We start from the raw sequence: 25,255 nt of genomic DNA on the forward strand, positions 1-25,255 counted from the left end.
TTATACAACAGTTGGCTAATACCTTAAATGTTTTGGTTAAAAATGAATATATTTATCTTCCGACAAGGTGCGCACACATGCACGCGCAGGAGAGAGGGAGGAGTTTATTTTTTTTTAAATGCCATAGCAGCGGCGTGTGATATCCTTCCACGGGAGTCAAACAAGGCCTTTCCCCTCCCGACCACAGAATGGACAAGCGGCATTGCTGCTTAAACGAATTGTTTTAAGGTTCTGCGTTTGGAAATAGCGCATATCCAGAGTAAACTAATCGGCTGGAGGATACCCGGCGTGTATGTTTTTCTCACCGGCTTTCATTGTTTTTATCCAGACGGTCCTGTTACAGTTGGCTGAACACTGAATAAATAAAATCCGGGGTTGTGCGCGGCAATCTAACTAGCGACTTCTGTTAAGAGTGGTTGGGACAGAATGGAGCTGATAACAATCCTCGAAAAAACTGTCTCTCCGGGTGATTATACAGTTCCATATACTCATCTTTAACAGTTATGTGAAGAGTTTAGGGCCAGCAACTTGACATATCTGTATTTGATAACGATTACGGGTGAAAGTTAAATCAGAAAAGGGGAGTAGTGAAGTGCCTTGCTAGCTAGGCTGCTAATGTTACGGCCTATTCACTCCACGGATCCGGCTTTCTGTTATGAACTCGCTAAATGTTAGCACTGTTAATAGTTCAATCTGGGCGGCATTGACAGAGCTGCCAGTTGTCAAAATGTATTATCCGTTGAAAAAGTTGTCACCCACATAGTTTGTCATTTTGATGTCATATTTTTACTGGGTTGATACGTTTAGTTACCTATCAATTTACTTGGCTAGCTAGCCACTCATGTGTAATTAAGTCGGCCCTGCCTGCACGCCAGCTAACTTTACAGTCTACATTACTAGCTATGTAATGTAGCTAGCATGTGCCGATGTGGGAAAAAAATAGAATAGGCCTGTACTCGATCGTGTAAACCTTATTAGGTCGTATACGCTAGCTAGCTAGTGAAGTATGCACTTGTGCATTGTCCGTGGTGATGTAACTAGAACAGCTAACTACGTTAGCTAAAGTTGGATATGAGTTGATTAGCTCGATGGCTAACTCAATCTTTGCCATCAAGTAGCTATCCGCTAGTGAGCAACGCATCCCCGGGAGCCAGCATGTTGCATGACATGGGTCACCTTTCTAACGAGTAAGGCTTGATAAATTGGCTGTTTCATTTAACAAACTAATATCTCATCATGAAATGAACACCCATAATTTCCCAAATAGATTACCGCAGTAGCATTGAATGTGATCACTGCTAATCGTGGTAGCCTAGCTAGCTAGGAATTGTAGATGTATGCTAACATAACTTTGCTGCTTCATGTTGTGGCTAACCAGCATGTGCACTAGCTATTCACATAGTGTAACTCTAACATTTCCCCCCTCAGATCGAAATGAACTGGAGGCGGCACAGAAGTTTCTGGAGCAGGCGGCAATTGAGAATTTGGTTTGTATAACTACACATTTCAGTCAGACGGATAATTTATTCCTATCATATTCAGGTCTGGCGCCAGAAAGACAGGGCATTGAATTGCCGGCGTTTTCAACTGGACCGTTCCTTCCCCCATCTTAACATTATGGCAGCAACGTCACACACCTCAGCTTTCGCGAATGAATGGGGACCTAGCATTAACCCACGTTACCTAGCTAGCACACCAGCTACACCCATGTAGGCATCCAGTACCTCGGCATGATCACTTGGCACAAACTAAATTACGACAAATTCTCGTTTAATTGATTTTCAAATTCAGTTGAATATCACTTGAGCAAAAAAAAAAACGGCATCGAAAACGAGTACACTGCTAGTGATAGATCAGGATTACCCTGCTTTGATATGAACACATGTGGCTAACATGTTGTAATCCTATAGCTAGATTTGTGTATGTATGATATTCATGTACCTAATAGTTAACCGGAAAGCTGCCTGATAAGCTTTTAGTAGTGAGCAAGAGCACTCGTCCCCCACTGACAGATGGTCATTGCATTTTTGGAGTAGAAAGCAAGCGGGTGTAGCTAGCTGGCTAGAGAAAATCGAATTAAGGGTAATCTGTCATTGCGCTACATTTTTTGCATAGCTATATGAGTGCTTGTGTGTATGCACTCTGCCTTTTTAGAACACTTATGCTATGCTGTTTACTATTTTGGGCAGTGGCAGATCCCCTCAGAAAAAGCTAGGTTATGCAAGGTGTGCAGGGCTCATTTTGAACCGACATTGACATGCTACTTACATCTGACACTTACCCTTTCTCCTGCTCACTCTATATTGTCCATGTGTTACATACAAGTTACATGTGTTGTATATTCTGCAGGGTACTCAAGCTCGAACCAGTGACTTTTTGGTTACTGGCCCTACACTCTTAACCACTAAGCACCTCAAATGTCTATGCGATGTTTGCAGCTCTGTTAATGATCAGTCACATAATTAGCTAGGATGATCAAAAACTATTAAGGGAGTTTTACCCAAATCAGTAGTCAGAAGATGCCATGGTACAAGTCTTGCTAAATGTTTTTTTTGTGGTGCCCGCCTGTCTTTCATTATCATTGAAGACCACATTGTGATTAAACCCAATCTGTCTTTTGATCCATCAGCTAAATGACAGAGATTTCCTCTCATCTAAATATTTGGACATACCTTTTCAATCTCCAGGAAGCCTGGTTAGTGACGCCAAGCTAGACCCTTGATGCCTCATAGGCCCCACTAGTGGGATCTGGAATATGGGTCACCGGTGGTATCCACAGATGAAATCTTATAGTGAAAATTGGTCACAATGCAGAGTACAGAGTACAGTGCCTTCGGAAAGTAGTCAAACCACTTGACTTTATCAACATTCTGTTACAGCTTTATTCTAAATTTGATTAAATTGTTATTTTCTCGTAGCAATCTACATACACTACCCCATAATGACAAAGCAAAAACAGGTTTAGAAATTCTTGCTAATTTATATAAATAAAAAAAACTGATCACGTTTACATAAGTATTCAGACCCTTTACTCAGTACTTTGTTGAAGCACCTTTGGCAGCGATTACAGCATCGTGTCTTCTTGGGTATGACGCTACAAGCTTGGCACACTTGTATTTGGACAGTTTTTCCCCTTCTCTGCAGATCCTCAAGACCTGTCAAGTTGGATGGGGAGCGTTGCTGCACAGCTATTTTCAGGTCTCTCCAGAGAAGTTCGGGCTCTGGCTGTGCCACTCAAGGATATTCGGAGACTTGTCCCAAAGTTACTCCTGCTTCCGCTTGGCTGTGTGCGTAGGGTCGTTGTCCTGTTGGAAGTTGAACCTTCGCCCCAGTCTGAGAACCTGCTCCAGAGCACTCAGGACTTCATCAATGATCTCTCTATTCTTTGCTCCCTTCATCTATCCCTCGATCCTGACTAGTTTCCCAGTCCCTGCCGCAGCAAAACATCCCCACAGCATGATGCTGCCACCACTGTGCTTCGCTGTAGGAATGGTGCCAGGTTTCCTCCAGATGTGAGGCTTGGAATTCAGGCCAAGCAGTTTAATCTTGATTTCATCAGACCAGAGAATCTTTTCTCATGGTCAGAGTCTTTAGGTGCCTTTTGGCAAACTCCAAGTGGGCTGTCATGTGCCTTTTACTGTGGAGTGGCTTCCGTCTGGCCACTCTACCATAAAGGCCTGATTGGTGGAGTGCTGCAGAGATGGTTGTCCTTCTGGAAGGATCTTCACTCTGGAGCTCTGTCAGAGTGACTGTCGGGTTCTTGGTCACCTCCCTGACCAAGGCTCTTCTCCGCCGATTGCTCCGTTTGGCCTGGCGGCCAGCTCTAGGAATAGTCTTGGTGGTTCCAAACATCTTCCATTTAAGAATGATGGAGGCTGCTGTGTTCTTGGGGACCTTCAATGCTGCAGAAAGTTGTAGGTACCCTTCCCCAGATCTGTGCCTCGACACAATCCTGTCTCAGAGCCTACAAACAATTCCTTTTAACTCAGGGCTTGGTTTTTGCTCTGACGTGCACTGTCAACTGTGTGACCATTTATATAGACGGGTGTGTGCCTTTCCAAATCATGTCCAGTCAATTGAGTTTACGACAGGTGGACTCCAATCAAGTTGTAGAAGCATCTTAAGGATGATCACTGGAAACAGGATACACCTGAGATCAATTTTGATTTTCATAGCAAAGGTTCTGAATGCGTAGGTAAATAAGGTATTTCGGTAAATTTCTTGACATTTGCAAAAATGTCTAAACCTGTTTTCCGCTTTGTCATTATGGGGGTATTGTGTGTAGATTGCAGAGGATTTTTATTTATTTAATCCATTCTAGAATAAGGCTGTAATGTAAGAAAATGTTGAAAAGGTCAAGGGTCTGAATACTTTCCGAATGCACTGTATATGTAAAACAGACCCAAACAACTCAGCAGGACTTGTATGAATGTAGCAGTTTGTTGTTTTGGTTACACAAACTCATTACAGATCTGATTTAAAACTACCACATGTGGATCATTAGTGTTTTGTGGAGGCCACTGCTGCCACTCACTGACTGCAGCATGAACGGAATTTAGTGTCAATTGTTTTGCTGTTGCATACGAACCTGCTCCGTCATGTCTGTTGATTGCTAGCCTCCTACATCCTTCAGTTGCTGAATGTAACTGTTGAACATTTCAGTGTCACTGCAGTGAAATCTTACTCATGCCAAGGACTGAAAGACTGTGGTGATGACAATTTTATTCTTACCTGTGTTTTACTAAAACACTACCATCTTATGGCCTGATTTGTGAAAATACATGTAAAAAATCTCTCCCCACTCACTCTCCCTTTCTCCAGCCCACGTTCCTGGTGGAGCTCTCCAAGGTGCTCGCCAACCCTGGCAACACCCAGGTGGCTCGCGTGGCCGCAGGACTGCAGGTGAAGAACTCGCTCACCTCCAAAGACCCGGACGTGAAGACGCGTTACCAGCAGAGATGGCTGGCCATCGACGCCAACGCCCGGAGGGAAATCAAGAACTTTGTAAGGAGAAACTCCTCTTCCACCTCTTAGTGCAGATTTATTTATACTTTCTAGCTTTAGTAGGATTTTGTGGTCTCCTGACTCCCCACCACCCCTCCTTTTTTGGGGTTGAAGTATATTAAAGTCTATATTACGGTTTTAAGTGACAGTGTGGGTTACACAGTGGCAATCATTTCATTCAAATATCCCCTGGGGGAAAGAGGATCCAGGTGCTGAAGTTGATAACTCTTCGATAATTTAACCTTAAGAAACCTACCCAGCCAAATGACTTATTTTTCTAAAGCCCGTGGCTCCTATAAGAACCAATGTCCTCACCCAGCCAAATGCACCAGTTGATTCACTCCCCTCCAGGTTCTGCAGACCTTGGGCACGGAGACGTACCGGCCCAGCTCGGCCTCCCAGTGCGTGGCCGGCATAGCCTGCGCAGAGATCCCCGTCACACAGTGGCCCGAGCTCATTCCCCAGCTGGTGGCCAACGTGACGGACCCCAGCAGCACCGAGCACATGAAGGAGTCCACCTTGGAGGCCATCGGATACATCTGCCAGGATATAGTGAGTGCTCCTGACACACACACTTGCGTACATGAGGGACACGGGGGTTATAATCTAAAAGTCAAACTACTGTAATATGAAACTTGTGACATTGTGTCCTCAATTGCACAAAGACAACATTTCAAAATCGAACCTAGACTAACTTGATGTCTGTGTTTTCATGTGCCTGTTCCACTGCAGAGCAGACGTAGCTTCCACGAACAACTGTCTTCTCTCCTCCCCTGTGCCGTAGGACCCTGAGCAGCTGCAGGACAACGCCAACCAGATCCTGACAGCCATTATCCAGGGCATGAGGAAGGAGGAGCCCAGCAACAACGTCAAGCTGGCTGCAACCAACGCACTGCTCAACTCACTGGAGTTCACCAAAGCCAACTTCGACAAAGAGGTGTGTTTGTGTCTCCTGCCCTGCCTGTGTCCCACTATGTTAGTGTTTAAGTTCCTCCTTTGTCTCATGCTGTGACCCCAAAAATGGAAAGACGAAATGGACAAATCTGAGCTTGTTTATCGACTTAACGGTCTGATGATGAGAAATCATGCACCACGCTGAACGTGTGATGGAGAACCCCTACCACAATATCTGAGACATTCGCAAAAGGCTGGTTTTCAAATGCTTTGTCTATGTGCCTGTCGTAACAGTGAATGGGTTTGTGTTTTCCAGACGGAGAGGCACTTTATAATGCAGGTCGTCTGCGAGGCCACACAGTGCCCAGACACCAGAGTGAGTATCGTGAGTTTCTCTTTTCTATTTAAAACCTTTTTTTGGCACATTTTATTCCATGCTTTCAGCCAATAATCATCTTCTTAACCAATGTTGGTGGAATGCGATGTCTGTCTCCCACAGGTACGAGTGGCTGCCTTACAGAACTTGGTGAAGATAATGTCTTTGTATTATCAGTACATGGAAACGTACATGGGACCAGCACTGTTTGCGGTAAGCAACCCCCCATGCAGCAACTTAGTCTTGCTCTGTGGTCTTTAGATGTGCTTCTACTTTCTGAAGTACCTGAGGCAGAGAACTCCAAACAAGGTCTTGGTGGACCTTATCAGTTATTGATATTGTATTGTCGCTTGTTGACCACTTGTCTGGTCTGTGGTGAGAAATCGTGCACCACGCCGAAAAGGCCTGATGTATAACGTCCTACCACAATATCTGAGTCCTGCACTGACGTCAATAGTCCGTATCAAGGACGCTCCTTTTAAATTGACCCCCCCCCCCCTTTTTTTTGGTTGCTGTCCTCTCCCTCCCTTACCCCGAACAGATCACAATAGAAGCCATGAAAAGTGACATTGATGAAGTTGCCTTACAAGGAATCGAGTTCTGGTCGAACGTGTGCGACGAGGAGATGGACTTGGCCATCGAAGCGACTGAGGTGAGGACCCCCCCCCCCCCCCCCCCAACACACACACACACACTTCCAAACGTGTTTCAACTCTATAAACTAAACACAAGGTAACACTTCAGCCCACAAATGTAAATATGTTTTATATATAACACCAGAAATGGTCCCAGTTAGCCATGTTGCTGAGTGATGATCTATCTCACCTGTCTGGTCTGATGAGAGATCCTGCACCACGCTGAACGCCTGATGGATCACCACTACCTGAGACCTGCATGTACCTTGTTATTTTGTTAACACTCTACTTTCAGCCATCAGGCTGACATCCTTACCTTGAGGGGGTTTGTTAGATGCAAAATGCATACAATGGACAGCAAAAAGGTCAATATTCCTCTAAGCTTATTACCACTCGCTCTCTCCCCAGGCATCGGAGCAGGGCCGGCCTCCGGAGCACACCAGCAAGTTCTACGCCAAAGGAGCCTTGCAATACCTGGTGCCCATCCTCACCCAGACACTCACCAAGCAGGTACGCAGGAGAAGAGCCCGCGGCAGTCATTTTACACCTCGTTAACCTCTTCATTTACACGTTAGGGATGATTGATAAGGATGCATCATTTACTGGTATTAAAATCTCTATTGAAACACCACAGCTGGCAGAATAGCTGGCAGAATTCTCCAGCTTTAGATGAAATGAAGATTCTGACTCCTAGGAAAACCTGTCTGCTCTGTGATGGAAAATCATGCACCACGCTGAACATGTGATGGATAACCCCTACCACAAAATCGAAGACCTGCATAGACGTGCAACCAGTCAGAATTAAGGGGGAGGGGGGCTCACCCATCCAGACACCAACATTTTGTGTCTAATACCACAGATGCTCCCCCAGGAAGACGGTGTGCTACTACTACCACCCATTTTTATAATTAGTCCAAGTGTACCATGTGAAGTCAGGCAGGGAGGTGTGAGTGTTTCTGTACATGCCATGGCAGTCTATCTATTAGGGGCTTTAATGAGAGGCACTGGACTTGTCTAGCTGAGTTTGTCTGTCCTTTGTGTTGATATCTGTTCTTTTGTTTGTATCCTTTGCTACTCAATGTCCTTGTTCATATGCTACAGGTACCTGTTCATGTAAATATATGCTATTTTCCTCTGGATCTCCTTCCCCTGTGTACACGATCAGGTCATCTCTATGTAAATGCCTGTTTTTCCTCTCACCTCTATGTGCAAGTCCAGTAGATTCCTTTCATACCCCCCCCCCCCCCCCATGTTCCTCTGTCATGTGACATTGGTTTTTATCCCTCCTTTCTCAATGTCATAGCGTTTCATGTAAATGCGCCTCCTCTCATTCACCCCCCTCGCTTCCTCCTCAGGACGAGAACAACGACGATGACGACTGGAACCCGTGTAAGGCGGCGGGCGTGTGCCTGATGCTGCTGGCCACGTGTTGCGAGGACGACGTGGTGCCTCACGTGTTGCCCTTCATCAAGGAGCACATCAAGCACCCCGACTGGCGCTACCGCGACGCCTCCGTCATGGCCTTCGGCTCCATCCTGGAGGGGCCCGAGCTCAGCCAGCTCAAACCCCTCGTCATCCAGGTGACTAACTTCATCACATGTAGACACATATTCAACATGCTGTAGACTTACTATTTTAACAGTTTCGCTCAATTCATTCTAATTAACCTCATAATTATGATACAACCCCTCACTAATGTCAGTGGTTGCAGTCTTTGTCAACATAACCTGGTTCAAGCATTCATGACATCACCCTGAAGAAGGCACAGTGATGCTGAAATGTAGGTTTACCCAATAAATTACTGAGTTTTATATATATGTATTTAATATGCTGCTACTATTACATTTTATTCGCCGTTAGTCAGCACCTCTACGCAAATACATTTTCTCTGGGTGTGCTCCAGCTTTTTATTAGACATGAAGACATACCATGAACGCAACACCACCATACGATCTCAACCAGAGAGCCTGCTATAAACTAACATATCAGATAGAGGAGACCATCTGCTAGGAAATTATCTTTGCATCTTACGCATAGTAGTGATGGGATGTTCTTTTGACTGACTCAGATATTTTCGTTCAGTCAAAGGAACGACTCGCTAGACGCCTTTTTGTTCATTTGAGTCTGTAATGGCCCGCGCACGCAGGACCCAACCCACCCCCCCCCCCCCCCCCCCCTCCCTAACGTTGAACTGAGAACTCGAGTCATGATTCTACAAGCGTCTCTTTCACCGTAGGGGGCTTATTGGAGCTGTCATTTGTGATTGAGACGTGAAACTGTGCTTTAAACAGTGCACACTGGTTGATTGCTAGGCCCACAACTAAGATTGTTTCTTCATACATTTGAAACGGGGTATAGTTGTGGCTGCAACCGGACTAGATTGTGAATGACTCTTGTTTAAACGTCTTCTGTGGGCGTTGAGCACAATGCTCAAACTGCAGCCCCCAGAACGATTCATTCTCCAGGTTGAGTTTGTTGAGCAGAGGCTGTGTATGTTTTGGTTCTAAAACAAGAAGCTGTGTCAATGACGTTCAGTAATCAATGAATCGCCGTCGTTCTTGCACCATGCGATCAATTACCAATTCGAAACGTGTTTTTCTTCTCGGCGCTTATGATCTGTTTCCCCGTGCGCGTATGATCGGTGGTGTGCGCACATCTCTGGAGCCGCTGAGCCAGGGGTAGGTAGGACTCGCTGCGGCCAGTACTAGCAGGTCAAAACGAAAGACAAAAATGAACCAGTCGCCCAGGAAAAACTAGTCATGCGTCTCGAGTCGGTAAAACTATTTGTTTAAAAAGAACGACTCGTTCGCGAACTGCACATCGCTAAGGCATGGCCCAACCAGCTCAAGCCCCTTTTCATGCAGGTAACTACACCAGCTACCACTGTATAAGGATACCTACTTCGTGATACTGCTGATTTTCCCAAGGGGAAGTTTTGGTGGAGTTTCACAGCAGCGTAGACTAACATGCGTACTAACAATCCACCGTCTGATGGGTGTGGCGAGCAAGGAAGAGGATAGCTTGTGGCCAAGTAGAAATGTATCTGTTGCAAAGGTCATCTCTAGGCTGCAAGTATTTCTCAGTTTCCTTGTGTTGCACGTCCATCACATAATGAATTGTCTTCTTTGTGCTTGAAAACTCCCATATGGTTTATAATGAAACTATCCACAAGTTTGGCTTTAAAGTTAAAATGTATTTATCTTTAGATGAACCACAGACCTAAGTTGTTGCAAGGGTGATCGGGTATTTACAGACATGTTCACTCACAAGTAGGGTGGACTGGAGAGGCTGTGAATAGGGTGGTATCAGCTGAACCACCATGTTCTTTCATGGCTGTGTGTGTGGCTGTGTTTCAAATGGCTCCCTATTTAGTGCATTGCTTTCTACCAGGGCACATAAGTAATGCACTATGTCAGGAATAGGGTGCCATTTGGGACATAGCCTATGCCCAAATCCTTGACCCCTAAGCCCTATTGAACTGATAACTGAATTGGGTGCTTGTCTCAGAGTGAGCTGGTGATAAGCTTGTGCAAGTGTCTATAATCACACCGCTGAAACCTGTCATTCACTAGACACCAAATTCAAGAAAACTGACAAACGGGACTAGCTGACGTTGTCCAATAAAATACTCTTGTTTCTGTTATAAAACGGAAATATATGAAGCAAGAAATGTCAGCAGTGGAACCTTGTATCTGGTCTGTGATGAGAAATCTTGTACTCAAGACCCTGAGAACCCTGATGTTTAATAGGATTTATCTGAGACCTGCACAGACAAGTTCAGTAAATCTGCATTTAGACTTTCTCTGTAGTAGTGTATCGGAATATTATTTTTGACAACTCGTATCATTTTGACAATTGCAATATTTTTGTGTCAGTTGGCTGTACCTGCACCAAAACTCCTGTGTTTTTCCTTCATAGCTTGTTCATCTTTAAGTATGGAGACAATTTTTGTCTTCACTTAATTCCATGACTGATCAAACCCTATTTTCTCATGGCTCTCTCTTGTGCCTCTGCAGCAGACATATGGTGAACAATATGTTTGGAACATCGAATCGCAATAAAATCCCACTACCGAATTCCCAGCCCTACTCTGTAAACGAGGGGTGGGCAACTCCAGTCCTCCGGGGCCTGATTGGTGTCACACTTTATCTCCGTCCCTAGCAAACACAGCTGATTTAATCAAATTGCATTCTAAACTGAAGATCATGATTAGGTGATTATTGGAGTCAGGTGTGTTAGCTGGGGCAAAACTGTGACCAATCAGGCCCCGAGGGCTGGAATTGCCCACCCCTGTTTCTGTAGTCTGGCGCACTACTGTTGTAAAATCTCACCTACTGCCCTCCCGCTCCTTCCAGTCCATGCCTCTCTTGCTACACCTGACTACTGCTGTTATATTAACATTAACTGTCTTTCTCTGCCCATCCATGCCTGTCTTTTTACTCTTGAACACTGGTTAACAGTACTTAATAATGAATAAATTAGAATGTATTACATTTCTATAGCGCTTTTCATGGAATCTCAAAGCTCTTAAATGGGGACACTTCATGTATTGCTGCTCCCCTCCTCTGCTTATTGACACTACTGTGGTTAACGACCAGTCTGCTCTTGTTTCTCCCCTCCCAGGCGATGCCCATGCTGATTGAGCTGATGAAGGACCCCAGTGTTGTGGTGAGGGACACCACGGCCTGGACGGTGGGCAGGATCTGTGAGCTGCTGCCGGAGGCAGCCATCAACGAGGTGTACCTGGCCCCTCTGCTGCAGTGCCTCATCGAGGGCCTGGGGGCCGAGCCACGCGTTGCGTCCAACGTCTGCTGGGTGAGACAGAAGCTAGAGCCGCTAATTTATGTATTTTACCATTGTTTTTAAAAACCTAATTCAACACGTTGATATACAATGAATTTAAAATCATTGAGGATAATGCCAGAAGTTGAACAGCTTATTTCCATTGTGGTCCTCTTGTGGGCCTCCACAGGTAGCAGTAGTTCTTTGTTAATCCCACAGATAAGAATTTATATCACCACAAGCATCAACGATATACTGCACAGTACAAAGACACTTGCTCAATTACAACAATGAATCTGTCCACCCCACTCGAGTGGAATATGTTGCATCAAAGTGTCTGTAGTTGAGAGAAATACCTGTCAGGTCTGTGATGAGAAATCATGCACCACGCTGAACATGTGATGGATAACCCCTACCACAATATCTGAGACCTGCTAGAAATGTTTTTCTTTTTTAGGACCAAAAATAATGATTCATGGGTTTTCTTATGAATGTAACGTCTCCCTCCATCCCTCTCTCTCCCTTTCCCTCCCTCAGGCCTTCTCCAGCCTGGCGGAAGCCGCGTACGAAGGCACAGATGCAGCAGAGGAACAGGAGGAGCCTGCCACCTACTGCCTCTCCTCCTCCTTCGAACTCATCGTCCAGAAACTCCTAGAAACCACAGACAGGTAGGCAGGACTGTCCAGAAACCGCAGGCAGGACTGTCCAGAAACCGCAGGCAGGACTGTCCAGAAACCGCAGGCGGGTCTGTCCAGAAACCGCAGGCGGGTAAGCAGGACAGTGGGTTGGAACGGCACCTTCTATTGTCAGGTCTGTAGAGGTTTAGAAACCTCTCCACTTGGCTAGGCAAGCTAGACATTTTGTATGGAGGAGTTCTAGAGTTGGCTAGAGACTAACTCTCTCTAGTCTGTGATGAGGAATCATGCACCACACTGAACGTGTGATGGATAACCCCTACCACAATATCTGAGACCAAAAATGCATTTGGAGATGTAGAATGGTGTTAAAATGTACTTCCTCAGGAATTCCTTTTGAAGCCCTTAGCTAGCTGTACATACCCCGTTGAAGGCTGTGAGTCTCTTATCCAGTCTCGTTGTCCTAGTTCGGTCAGGTTTATGTATTTAAGTGCACCAAATGTTTTGCTAAGAATTGTACACATTTCTGTATACTATTGTTTTGCTGCTGCTGCATAGTAATGATTTAAGTGAATTTAATGTTCTTCCTCTGTGTCCACCAGGCCGGACGGTCACCAGAACAACCTGCGTAGCGCGGCCTACGAGGCCCTGATGGAGATTGTGAAGAACAGCGCCAAGGACTGCTACCCAGCCGTGCAGAAGACCACCCTGGTCATCATGGAGCGCCTGCAGCAGGTCCTACAGATGGAGGTAGGTCCCAACCGAGAGAGGCGGGATGGGAGTGATGGATTGGGGGATGGATGGCTATTAAAAAAAGGGGGGGTGTGGCCTTTTTGGTCTGTGATGAGAAATCATGTACTCACTACTCTGAAAACCTCTGATGTTTACTTAAGGATTTATCTGAGACCTACTTTAAACTATTATACATTTTGCTTGGAGTCTTTTCTATATTGAATAAACTCCCATTGAATAATCTGTTTTTCATGCGTTCTCTCTCTCCTCAGTCTCACATCCAGAGCACGTCGGACAGAATTCAGTTCAACGACCTCCAGTCCCTGCTGTGTGCCACCCTGCAGGTGAGACGAGTCGACTTCATTCAGCTTGACCCTCAAACTATTTCGACCTCCTCGAACAAGAGGTAGAAGAAGGATACCTAGGGCGTTCCATTAATATATTTTGCGGTCTTGAGTATTTTAAAGGTGATACACATTTTAGTATCGGTCTGTGATGAGAAATCGTGTACTGAAAACCCAGATGACTCTAAATGGAAGATCGAAAACATACTAGGAAAGGAGAAGGCTTTATGAGGAAAGGAAACAACTTCTGGGTTTGACTTATCCTCTTTCCCGCTTCTCCTCACAGTAGCTAAACGACGTTCAAGTTAGCCTGTGCTATGTTAGGTTAACCCTTTCCCTCCCCACCTCTCTGTAGAATGTGCTGAGGAAGGTGCAGCACCAGGATGCGTTGCAGATCTCCGACGTGGTGATGGCCTCGCTGCTCAGAATGTTCCAGAACACTGCCGGCTCCGGGGGCGTACAGGAGGATGCACTCATGGCCGTCTCAACCTTGGTGGAAGGTGAGCCGTTTAAAACTGTCACACTAGTGGATGGGTTAATTTAAAGTTTTTTAAACTTAGTTTTGTTTTACATAAGTCACACACACACAGGTTTTCTACCCACACCCTTGTGAATCTAAGCCGTAAAACCTCGTATCTGGTCTGTGATGAAAAATCTTGTACTCAAAACGCTGAAAACCCTGATGTTTAATAGGATTTATCTGAGACCTGTTTCCAGCCACTTGGTCAATGTTAAACTGATTTCCACGCATCTTACAGTATGTATATGGTGTGTCGCATGTCCAGTGTCACATGCCTCACTGAGCACGTTTACATGCACACTAAACATGTGGTGTTATGGCTTTGGTCATATAAACACCGTACTCTGCTGATCTTAATCGCTGTACGGTCACGATCAAAGTCAACATAAGCCTATTAAAACAGCTCAGAAAACCCAGGTATCTCTCTGAAAGATTAGGCTTTAGAAACGGCTCAGTCGGTGTTCCAGCTGTGTGTTTGATCTGTGCTTGTGCTAGCACCAGCAACTCAAGCCTCCCTCGAATGCCTGAGTTTGGACAAACTCAAAGTATGAATCTTAGAACTAGTTTTCAATCGAAACTTTGTCCGAAACTCCGACTCAAATAGTTTTCCCAAAAATAACATGGTCGCCATGGGAGACAGCTTATTTTGATTGAAGATCAAAAGATTTCTACATTTGATCAAAGTGCCGTCAAGGAGACGGAATTTAGATATGGCCATATGTACAGGATATTCTTCTTGCAAAGCATTTGAAATGTTAATTGTCATTAATCCTACTGTTCACAATCGTATTATTGTGTGCATGTAACCATGTTGTTCTGTAATGTCTTGTATGTTTCCTCAGTATTGGGTGCTGACTTTCAGAAATACATGGATGCCTTTAAACCCTTCCTGGGAATTGGATTGAAGAATTACGCAGAATATCAAGTGGGTTCTATGTTTTTTTTTTTTTTCTCAAGGATTTATATTCATGTTAATCTCTTAAAGCAAAACAAATAAAATAAATTGTCCTCCCTTCCCCTGACGCCTGTTCCTCTCGCTGCTCTGAGCTGTGGCAGCTGGGATTTTAGTTCGTCACAGAGTCAAGCAGGGTCTATTTCACCCAGTGTTCATGAGGTAGCAGGGCTGCCATTATCTACACTGGACTTTGCTGGACCCAACACTTGAAATGCACTGCTTTAGTAGCTAAGTTCTAGTAATGCTTGCTGTAAGAGTCAACACTTGATTATTTCACCTAGCTACAACGCTCACTCACTCACCCACCCTTCCCTCTCTCTCTCCCTCGCCAGGTGTGTCTGGCCGCGGTGGGCCTGGTGTGTGACCTGTGCCGGGCCCTGATGTCCAACATCCTGCCTTACTGCGACGAGATTATGCAGCTCCTGCTGGAGAACCTGGGGGTGAGTTGCACTTTAGTTTCTGCCACCTGTGTTGGTAATGACGAGGCTGCCATTATTGGTCCTGGAATGTGCAGGACCATACACTTGAGTCGTATTGCAGATTTACAGCCTCAGTTTTATGGATCGGTTATTTTGTAGACATGCAAATGCCTTCGTGTCAAGCTGATCGTGGACACCAAAAAAAATAGGTTTTATCAGAAAGAAAATGTTTCTAATTCCAACTGTCTTTGTTTAGTAGGTTAAGTCTTGTGGACACTAATGCAGTTTGTCACCAGTACTAAGGACGTGGGTGTTGCCCCCCCCGCAGAATGAGAATGTGCACCGGTCGGTGAAGCCTCAGATCCTGTCGGTGTTCGGAGACATTGCCCTGGCCATCGGAGGAGAGTTCAAGAAGTACCTGGAGATCGTCCTGGACACGCTGCAGCAGGCGTCGCAGGCACAAGTCGACAAGGTAGAACAGATGGAGACGCGCTGTACCACATTGGCATCCCCTTGTTTCGTTTGACCCTGACGCCTGTTCCTCTCGCTGCTCTGAGCTGTGGCAGCTGGGATTTTAGGGCGTCACAGAGTCAAGCAGGGTCTATTTCACCCTGTGTTCATGAGGTAGCAGGGCTGCCGTTGTCTACACTGGATTTTGCGAGACCCCACAAGTTTCTTCCTTGAGCAACCTTGTTAAGCTTGCCTCTTCCAGAGTTTATTAGTAATATGGTGGCCAATGGTTCAGTCTAGCAAAATGTGTTAATTGACCAGTTACTCTTATTGAGGGCCTTTTGGATTCATCAAATGACCGTTGCGCACCTCGATGCGGTCTGTCCTCCGTCCCTCTAACCTGCTGTGTGTTGGTTCCTTCCCCCCTGGCAGACGGACTATGACATGGTGGACTATCTGAACGAGCTGCGGGAGGGCTGTCTGGAGGCCTACACTGGCATCATCCAGGGCCTGAAGGGAGACAAGGAGAATGTGCACCGTGAGTCCCCTAGCCGCCATCCTTCCAGCATCATAACTAATCTACAGATCTTGAGGATCTAGTATTTTGGCGTATTGCTGACTATGGTATTGATATTGTCTTTTAATTGTCTTGAGATGCCAATTGTAGGATTTTCCTGCACTTGTGTTTACAGTGGAGACTGAGTCCTTCCACTGACGCCTGTTCCTCTCGCTGCTCTGAGCTGTGGCAGATGGGATTTTAGGCCGTCACAGAGTAAAGCAGGGTCTATTTCACCCAGTGTTCATGAGGTAGCAGGGCTGCCATTGTCTACACTGGACTTTGCGAGACCCCACACTTGCACATTGTGGCATTTGCTGATTTTCGGACTTTGCGGTGTGCCACATTTTCCTAACAAGCATCCTTAAATCACCTCTTTGCCAGAATATGGCCACTTTGATGGAATATTGGGCATCTGTCACCATCTTAATTCTCATGATTGTGCCTAACATTGTCTTCATTGTATCGTTCTGTCCCGCTCTCTGTCCTACCTGTAGCTGACGTGATGCTGGTGCAGCCCAGAGTGGAGTTCATCCTGTCCTTCATCCATCACATCGCTGAAGACGAGGACCACTCTAATGGCGTGGTGGCAAACGCCGCCGGACTTATAGGGTAAAGCAACTAGGATTATCTCAGTGGTAGTGATGCTTGCTTTGTGGATCACAATAATATTGAAGATGCTTTTGGTACGACATAGCATAGAAATGTTAGGGGCAGCTTGGGCTAAGATGCATGGAAAAACACTGAATTATAATTTTAAAATATTTTTTTAATCTAAGGAAAACCTGTCTGGTCTGTTAGATCTTGTACTCTTAAACCCTGATGCTTAATAGCATTTATCTGAAACCTGCACAGACACTGTCAGTAAGAGGCCTGAAAAGGAGTTGAGGTAGATCGGAGTCGTGTTCCCAGCGACTTGATCAATGTTAAACTGGTTCCTCTGCTTCTTCTTACAGTATGTATAGGTGTTGTTCCTGTGACATGCTTAGTTAACCCCCCCCCCTTCCTCAGAGACCTGTGCACGGCGTTTGGGAAGGACGTGTTGAAGCTGGTAGAGCTGCGGCCCCTCATCAACGACCTGCTGGCGGAGGGACGGAGGTCCAAGGTCACCATAACCAAGATGCTGGCCACATGGGCCACCAAGGAGCTGCGCAAGCTCAAGAGCCAGGCCTGGTGAGTTACTGACCTTAATGACCTACTGACTGACAGTCACCCGTACAGCACCTCTAGGGCACCATGAAACCGCAAGGGAATAGCCAAGGGAGAATTATATCTATTTTTTTTAACAATGTACATTTTGAATTTTAATGTTGCGTTGGGAGATACTTATGCAGGAAATGCTAGTCTTGTCCATTTTATTTCGGAGATGGTGTGAAATTGTAACCATTCGTGATTTCATGAAAGAGCATGTATCGTGTGAAGTCACCAGAATTTCACTGGATCAGCCTAATGAGAAGGATCACTTTACATGCATTGAGCATGTGAACACAGAACTTTGGCTCCTACAGCAAATAACCCTTTCTTATTTTCCCTCTACAGAGTTCATGCTTGTTGGGGATAAGCTAGACAACAATGAAAACACCCCACTGGAGTTTCTTCTGTCTTTTGCGTCGTGTCCGAGTTAAAGCAGAAGTGAAGCGTGCGCTGAGATGAGTGTCTGAGAATGTGAGAGTGAGAGCGAGAGTGAGCGAGGATCGACATCACACCACCTTCTGAGTACAATTCCAGCAGTCGCCGGCAGATCAGCAGCGCCCCACCCCTGAACCCCCACCACCACTTCCTTTGCCACCTCCCCCAAAACCCTCTTCTTCGGCCACCCGTGGACTGATTCTGACTTGACGACATGGATCGCTGTAGCCGGCTAGTTCTAGAACTCTTCTGAAAAACTAATATTAGTCTACAACAGGATCACCAGAGTAGAGCGAAATGAACTGCCAAAATGTGGTTCTCTTTTGAGGGAAAATTACAAACACAACATGATACGAAAGAACTCAACTATTTTGCTCTTTGACCGATCTGTGGAAGACTTTTCCCTTGACTTTGGTTCCTTCAAGCACTATATGGTTGTGGACTTCAAAAATGGAGATGGTCAATTTTACGCAAACGTGAACTGAACCGGAATCCGAAAAAAGCTCACTTTTGGGGTGTTGGAAATGCGCCCAAAGGATCACTGCTGGAGTTGAAAGAAGACGAAACGATGGGGATGAGCGGGCGGTCTCCACCCCCCCTCGTCTCCTGCCTCTCTGCAATCCTCCAGCCTGCCCCTGCATGGAGCCCCCAGAGCGTGGCAGGGGTAGAGCTGATCAGCCTGGATGATGGAGTGTGTCTGTGAGGGAGGGGATTCACTGTCTCTACCCCCCCCCCCCCCCCCCTCCTCGGTTATTTCAAATAAATAATAAAGCTTCAAGCAAATTCAGTAAGATATATTTCTGATGCAGTTTGGGAGAGGGCTGTGGGGGCTTGGTAGATGATTTATTGGCAGCACTTGAGTGAATTGGCAAGAAGGTTTTCTTTATTTCCTGCAAGAGAATCACTGACAAATGTTCACCATTTTTCTTTTTAATGGCATCAGTTGTTTCTCTTCATCTTCAGTGTGGGCTTGTAGATAAAGACCCTTTCTTGCCAGCCCTGTTAACAAGAATCGGTGAGGACTTATGCGTTGAGTGCATCAGGATCATTCAAGGCTAGGGATAACTACATTTGACATGTAACACAGACATCTTCTTAGTGCTAAGATGAGCAAGGAGTAGAAAACGAGTGCCAAATTTAGACTACTCATCAGGGTAAAATACAACAAGCAAACACATACTTGCCTACAGTATGCAGTTCAGAAATAAATCTATAATTTGAACTACATGAACTAGTGAATTGGGCTTGTTTCAGTTCCCATTTGTTGGTTTCTAGGTGCACTTAGTTGGAAAAAGGGTCACTCACCAAGCTGTTAAAATGAGAATTGAAGATGTTTGTACAAGGTTATATTTTTCCATTGCTATGAAAAACAATAAAATGATATCAAACATTCCCCAAGCAGTTCTGGTACTTTGGTCTGTATTTTGTTTCTTGCAAATGTTTGTAATGCACTGTGATGACTTCAGTTTCCATGGCAACACTTGGTTGGTGAGATCTCAACTTCCAAAAATGTATCTTTCTATATTGACATAATCAATCAGGTTCAATTTAACTTGGCTTCACTGTTTTGTACTGTTTACTTTCTCCAATACATAAGCATTGGATATGAGCTGTTTTCCATTTTGATTTGAGATTGGGTATTTTTTGCAGTGACTTTGGTTCTCACACTAGTTTGGATTGCGTAACATTGTCCTCATGGGCTTGGCTATTTACATCATGTCACGTGTTGAAGTTATAAGAATTGCAACTTGAATATAGAATTAGGAGCATTAAAACCTGCTTTTTTTTCTTAATATCCAACTAATAAAAATCTATATTGTACTTAATGATGTAACCTTTCAATGTTATTCTGTAAATGGCTGTCACTTGTGCCTACTGACCTTATACCCTTGCATTGAGTGTGTGTAGAATAATGATCCATCTTGGTTAAAAGGAAAGTCAGCAAAACATAATTAATCTTGTTCCTCCAGAAATTAACATGACAGGTTGATCATGTTTGCAAGTGACAGTAATGCAAAATTGGGGGTATCCCCAACGGCACTTCATTCACCACGTAGTGCACTACTCTGAACAGGGACCATAGACAATTTGACCTGAACAGAATTTGGAATTGCTGTTGTATGTTACAAGTTAACCCAAAACACAATGTATGATATTACTTGATCTAATCCTAAGGATAAAGGGAAATAAATATGGAAGTGCCTTACACTGTTAACTACCATATACAATCAATTATCAGGTCACCTCTAGTGCCTAGCTGACTGAACTGCAAGTGTTGGTATTTCCCCACAACTCAATTTAAACGTTGAAATGGTACAGTACTGTCTCGTAAACATGCCATACTGATTTAGCCTGAAATGTGACTCCTTATAAACGGGTGAAATGCAGAACTCGACTCATCGTGGAGGCTACATTTTCTAAGAGATGCAATGCATCTATAAATAGCACATAGTGTAATAAGAAACCGGGTGAATTTATACTTGACCTGAAGAGAGCGATAACATCTGGGTTGAGCAGAGCAGCAACTGATGACGTTGTTGTAAACAAGTCACCTAAAAGGCTCGAGGACCAGGGTCAAAGAGCACACTACGTAAAAATATTTTAAGTAGTGCGTTGTTCCAAATAAGTTTACTGAAGTGGAAGAGGTTTTATTTTTTTAATGTAACCTTTAACTGGGCAAGTCCGTTTATAACAATCCTTATTTACAATGACGGAACTGCCTTGTTCAGGGGCAGAACTACCGATTTTTACCTTTGCTGCATCTTTCGGTTACTGGCACAACGCCCTAACCAATAGGCTACCTGCCCTGGGGTTTATGTGTGACGGAAGCAGAAGCTATGGGTTTTTGGGGTCCTTTCTACTTCAGGAAGCGTCCAGGGCATGGGTAGTGACAGCTTATCTATTATATTGACCAGCTACTCAAGTGGCCGCTCTAACAATGGAAATTGATGTCTTCAAAAACGGAAGACAGAGGAGGCAAACTCAGGTGGGACCATTCTAGCCAATGAGAGGGCAGATACGCGTGAGAACAAGAGGCACAACTAACTCCTATATAAAGTGGGGTGGGGTGGGGGTTTCAAAGTTGCCGGGAAGTCACGTGTCCTACTTATATCAGTACGCTCATAACAACATTAGCATTAATTAAGAAACTCATATTCGAACAAATAAGCCTCACGTGGCAAATAAGCCATTACATTTTTGGTTGACCAAATTCGATACTCGCTGAACTGAATACAAAAAAAAACTAGTTTGGTGAGCAAAAAACAACATAAAACGCCACCTGCTGGAGAATACATATTTTGGCCACAGTTATCACTCGTTTCGCATAAATCGGCCCAAAATCAGATTTTTCCAGCAGGTGGCAGTTTTTCGGGTTTTGTTTCGCTCTCCAAGCGATTCGTTTTTGTATGGGTATGGGCCTCCTTTACCACAATAAGTAGATTATTGATGTCGCCTCTGCGCAGCCGCCCCGCGAGCCACCCATTACATCCATGTTGTCTACGAAGAGGGAATCGGCATCAGCAATACTGACGGAACGTTTTAGATGTGTTTTTATTTATTAGCATACATTTATCAGATTTTTTTCCCATGAGGAATATGGAAGTTCAAATGGCTGTCGTTAGGTAGAATGACGTGTTTGCAGTCAGCAACCGTGCTATTTATTTTTCTTAATGTTATGTAAGAACAGAGACGGTACGCGGCGCCTCTTGTACGGAATTGAGGCGTAATAATGAATAACTCGCAAGATATGTCTCCTGATTTTGTCTTGATGCGTTTGGTTTCTGCGGCTGAATATGACCGATTGGACGAGGAGAATTTGACGTCGGGCGGTGGAGTGGTTTCCGGATTCGGGAAAGCTGTCTTGGGTAATCATGGCAACAATATCAACAATGGGTTTGAATTTGATCGGAACAACCCCACAGCAGGCCCAGGGATTCCGAGCAATCCCTCCCCGCACTATAGTTCACAGGTTGAGAGCCGGACGGGAGCCCCTGACAGTCGCTTGATGCTGACCCGACCCTTAGTTTCTGATGCGCCTCGACCTCCCGACTTCGCCGTGGCTCAGCGCTTCGATTTCCCGCATGGCGCGGGCAGAGGCTCGCGGGCTCAGCTCATGGTGTTTCAGAGCGTCCTTCGGACAAGCGACGGTATTTTGGAATGCGGCCTCGAGCAACCTCCTGGCTTCCAGGTAAGTGAGGCTGATAAACAGGAAGCCAGTTCTGCCTGTGTCATGATGACCGGTGACAACAATATGGATGTGCAACACCAGAGGCTTCAGTGGCACCCCATTATGAAGCTGTCCAAGGTGGTTGCAGATGCAGGTGACCTGGCTGGAGAGGGAGATGGGCTCTGCCACCGGCACCGCCTGGTCACTGATGCCATGGACTGGCCTCCGCTCCTGGACAAGTCCCTCCGTTTCTGCATCCTGGACCCCAAGAAGACCTGTTCGACAGGGGACACGATCTACCACCACCTGGACGACACGGTGCTCAACCTGGCCCGGAGGCTGGGGGAGCTGGGCCAGGCCTCAGAGATGCTGCTGAAGGAGGGTGGAGAGATGCCTCGCTGTTCCTGTCAAAGCATCCTGGCTTCGGCAACGGGGGGCATAGGCCCCGGAGAGGACCCTAGTGAAACCAGTGACGCCCTCCTGGTGCTGGAGGGCCTGGACTCTGAGGAAGTGGGTGAGCTGGGGCTGGGCGGGGAGGAGTTTAAAGGTGGTGTCCCTGGGCAGGAGGGCGAGACAGACATGGGGCAGGACCTAATGAGGCAGGTACACAGTCTTGCTGGGGAGTTCTGTGCCTGTGACCCCCAGGTGTGTCCCTCCCCGTTGGATGCCCTGGGCTCAGCTGCAGCCTTAACATCGTCCCTGTCTCTGGCCTCCTCTAACGTCACGGGACAGTCGGCAGCAGAAGCTTCCGCCACCCTATCTGGCACCTTACCTTCACAGGACCCTCCCAGCCAAACCTCCCAGCCCCAAAGCAGGGCCACCACGCCAAAGTTAGGGGTGATGTTGCGAGCTGCCTCACCTGTTGTAGTAGAGGGGGCGGCAGGGGGCGAGAAGACGACCAGAGGGAAGTCCCGGAAAGGCTCTCTAAAGATCCGTCTGAGCAAACTATTCCGGACCAAGAGCAGCAGCGGCTCCAGTCACCTACTGGACAAGAGACCCTCGCTGGCCTCCTCCACCTCCTCCGGGGGCAGCCTGATGGATGTGTGGGGCTCTGGATCCACCAGCACAGACTTGGACACAGGGAGGTGAGGTTAAGGAGAGGGTAGGGAAGGGGACAGCTCTGTGTCTCTGACTGGGTCAATAGTGTGGTAAGGGTGCGCGACAGCTCTGCACTCTCAGCTGGTGTTGGTCTAGTACAATTATCATTATAAACTATTAGTGGCTTTACAGGGGACTATTATAGCGCTAGAGGCGCTCAAACAATGTGGGCGTAGTAGAGTTAAGCTATTAGTAGCCAAATTGAAGGATGATTATAATGCCACAGGCACTAAAGGTAGACTAGTGGTTAGTGGAACTGCAGTCAATTTTCCCAGTGAGAGACAAACATTTTAGATATGAGAGCTTATAGCTCACCTCGGCAACAGAATCACGTTACTCCTCTTATCCAGCTGTTTCATGATTAGCGCTGAAAACACTACAAGAAAGGTGATTAACTTATCATGTTCTTAAAGAAACATGCTGGAACTATTGAGTAGACCATATGCTACAGTAGCGTGATGACTCCAAGCAATTCAACTTTGGTTACTAACTTCATCTCCCTTCTTAGGCATGATGGCTTTATCATGTTCGAAACTCCCAAATCAATGAAGATTCAAAATGTCAACCAATGTTGCCATAGTTTCGTTTGTTCACAGATAAAATGCAGTTTAGGACTGTTACCTGTAAACACCTGCTATTATGTAGCCTTGACATCATGCTGCATAGTTACTGAGGTATTCTGGCATCCAAAATACAGTGCATGTTGCATTTCACCTCCTGGTATTATTTGGCATGCCTCGGCACCATCCTGGTTCTACACTGTGTGTATGCTGAAGCCACTAAAAAGCACAAGCAGACAAGAGCAGCAGGCAAAGGCTACCTCACCACATCGTCATTTATGTAGCCTAGGCTATCCACCCCATTTTTTGGTTATCAACAGAAGCCTCTGGGAACATCTTATGGACTTGCCACACCATCCCTCATGCCGTACTAATGCCTTGTTTTCCTCCTCATGCTGTTGGAGGACTTTGTGTCGGAGGGATCGTGGTAAGATTTAGGCCTAATGTATCTAGAGAGTGGCCCATGTTGGCTTATTGGCTACAGCTTTAGCACGAATCCATCACAGTATAACTGTGCCCATTTGGTAGCCAGTTGCCACCTTTAGACATGTGGTTCACTCCGTTCGCCATGTAGATTTGGCCTCGCAAATTTGTCATGAATACAGTATGCTGCTGTACCTTTTTGAAAGCAAAGAAAGCAGCTGGCCATAGCAAGGACGTGAACCTAGTTTAGCATTATAGCCTCCTTCGTTTTGTAGATGCCCGCAGGGCATTGTTTTGCTTTATGTTGTCAAAAGTCAGGGGAAACAGTTGGAGTTAGTTTTAATGAGTTCAGCCCGCGGATGTTGGACCAACTGCCAGTACAGCATGTGCATTCATTCAACATGTCCTTTGAGAAATGTTAATATCTAATTTCAGTCATGTTTTGGTTTTATATCTTTCTTTTTTTTTTATACTGTTGGGACAACTGCGGTCTTATTTAACCCTTCGAACGCTCACCTGCTGACTTGCTGTAGTCAAATCTAGGCCAGGTTCACGGTTCATGATCTAACCCAGCCAGTCATCATCACGTCTGTCTGTCTGAGCACAGCTCCCACGAGTTCCTATAGTCTCGACTGTGTTCTCATGTTTCCTTTGATTCAGTATGCACAAACCTGAGACGTGCCGTTACTGAACATGATGGGAAACCAGTGTTTCACTCCAGGCAGTTTCCTCTTTCCCTGCTCTCGGCAAACATGGCTCCTCTTTTAAGCGAGGGAAAGGGTGTGGGGAGGGAGGTAGGATTGTGGGAAGGAGTTTGTAGGTGTGGGGGGGGGGGGGGGGGGGGGGGTGAATATCAGCTGCTGTTTACCCTGCTGTGCTTCAGGCTTAGCTCAAGCGGCATGCTGGGTTTTCCCCACTAGGACTGTCTTTCTCACACACACACACAAGCTGGCCCCCGCTGCAAAGGAATCTGGTAGTCAGCAAGGCGCAGCTATCACCCAGTCAGGCCTTCCAGAAGCTTCCTAAAAAATCCCCAAATGTGAAAAACTGTGGAGTGGTGCTATGTTTTAGGGGG

General features: G+C 45.8%; 2 protein-coding genes and 3 non-coding genes across 13 annotated transcripts in view; all 5 read left to right on the forward strand.

Annotated features, from left to right (window-relative positions):
* The first annotated feature begins 91 nt into the window (after positions 1 to 91).
* On the forward strand, positions 92 to 19,752 carry LOC110538948 (importin subunit beta-1). Of its 6 annotated transcripts, XM_036938162.1 has the most exons (23): positions 95 to 466; positions 1,119 to 1,187; positions 1,429 to 1,487; positions 4,822 to 5,004; positions 5,356 to 5,556; positions 5,789 to 5,941; positions 6,215 to 6,283; positions 6,398 to 6,487; positions 6,816 to 6,926; positions 7,318 to 7,419; positions 8,265 to 8,489; positions 11,533 to 11,724; positions 12,229 to 12,359; positions 12,929 to 13,076; positions 13,331 to 13,402; positions 13,758 to 13,902; positions 14,765 to 14,847; positions 15,210 to 15,317; positions 15,625 to 15,768; positions 16,179 to 16,284; positions 16,800 to 16,914; positions 17,314 to 17,475; positions 17,842 to 19,752. In XM_036938162.1, coding segments are annotated over exons 2-23 (2,625 nt in total). In that variant the 5' UTR covers positions 95 to 466; positions 1,119 to 1,162; the 3' UTR covers positions 17,843 to 19,752. The 6 variants fall into 6 exon arrangements, with proteins under 6 accessions (XP_036794060.1, XP_036794058.1, XP_036794057.1 ...); XM_036938160.1 differs by lacking the exon at positions 1,119 to 1,187; XM_036938161.1 differs by lacking the exon at positions 1,119 to 1,187 and having other exon boundaries at positions 6,215 to 6,274.
* On the forward strand, positions 14,942 to 15,085 carry LOC118937937. The gene has a single exon (XR_005035344.1). It is a non-coding gene; the product is annotated as a small nucleolar RNA SNORA79 (small nucleolar RNA).
* On the forward strand, positions 15,826 to 15,969 carry LOC118937940. The gene has a single exon (XR_005035347.1). It is a non-coding gene; the product is annotated as a small nucleolar RNA SNORA79 (small nucleolar RNA).
* Positions 16,459 to 16,602, forward strand: LOC118937938. The gene has a single exon (XR_005035345.1). It is a non-coding gene; the product is annotated as a small nucleolar RNA SNORA79 (small nucleolar RNA).
* Positions 19,753 to 21,175: 1,423 nt separating the features above from the next.
* Positions 21,176 to 25,255, forward strand: part of LOC110538126 (suppressor of cytokine signaling 7) — a 17,567-nt gene continuing 13,487 nt past the window's right edge. For 2 of the 4 annotated variants that reach the window (XM_021624733.2, XM_021624734.2), the window contains exon 1: positions 21,179 to 23,184. In XM_021624733.2, the coding sequence (XP_021480408.1) occupies positions 21,662 to 23,184 (1,523 nt within the window). In that variant the 5' untranslated portion in view covers positions 21,179 to 21,661. Of the gene's footprint in view, positions 23,185 to 25,255 lie in introns of all 4 variants that reach the window. The other 2 variants (XM_021624732.2, XM_021624735.2) reach the window with 2 other exon arrangements.

This window comes from Oncorhynchus mykiss, chromosome 12, assembly GCF_013265735.2.
Source record: "Oncorhynchus mykiss isolate Arlee chromosome 12, USDA_OmykA_1.1, whole genome shotgun sequence".
NCBI lineage: Eukaryota > Metazoa > Chordata > Actinopteri > Salmoniformes > Salmonidae > Oncorhynchus > Oncorhynchus mykiss.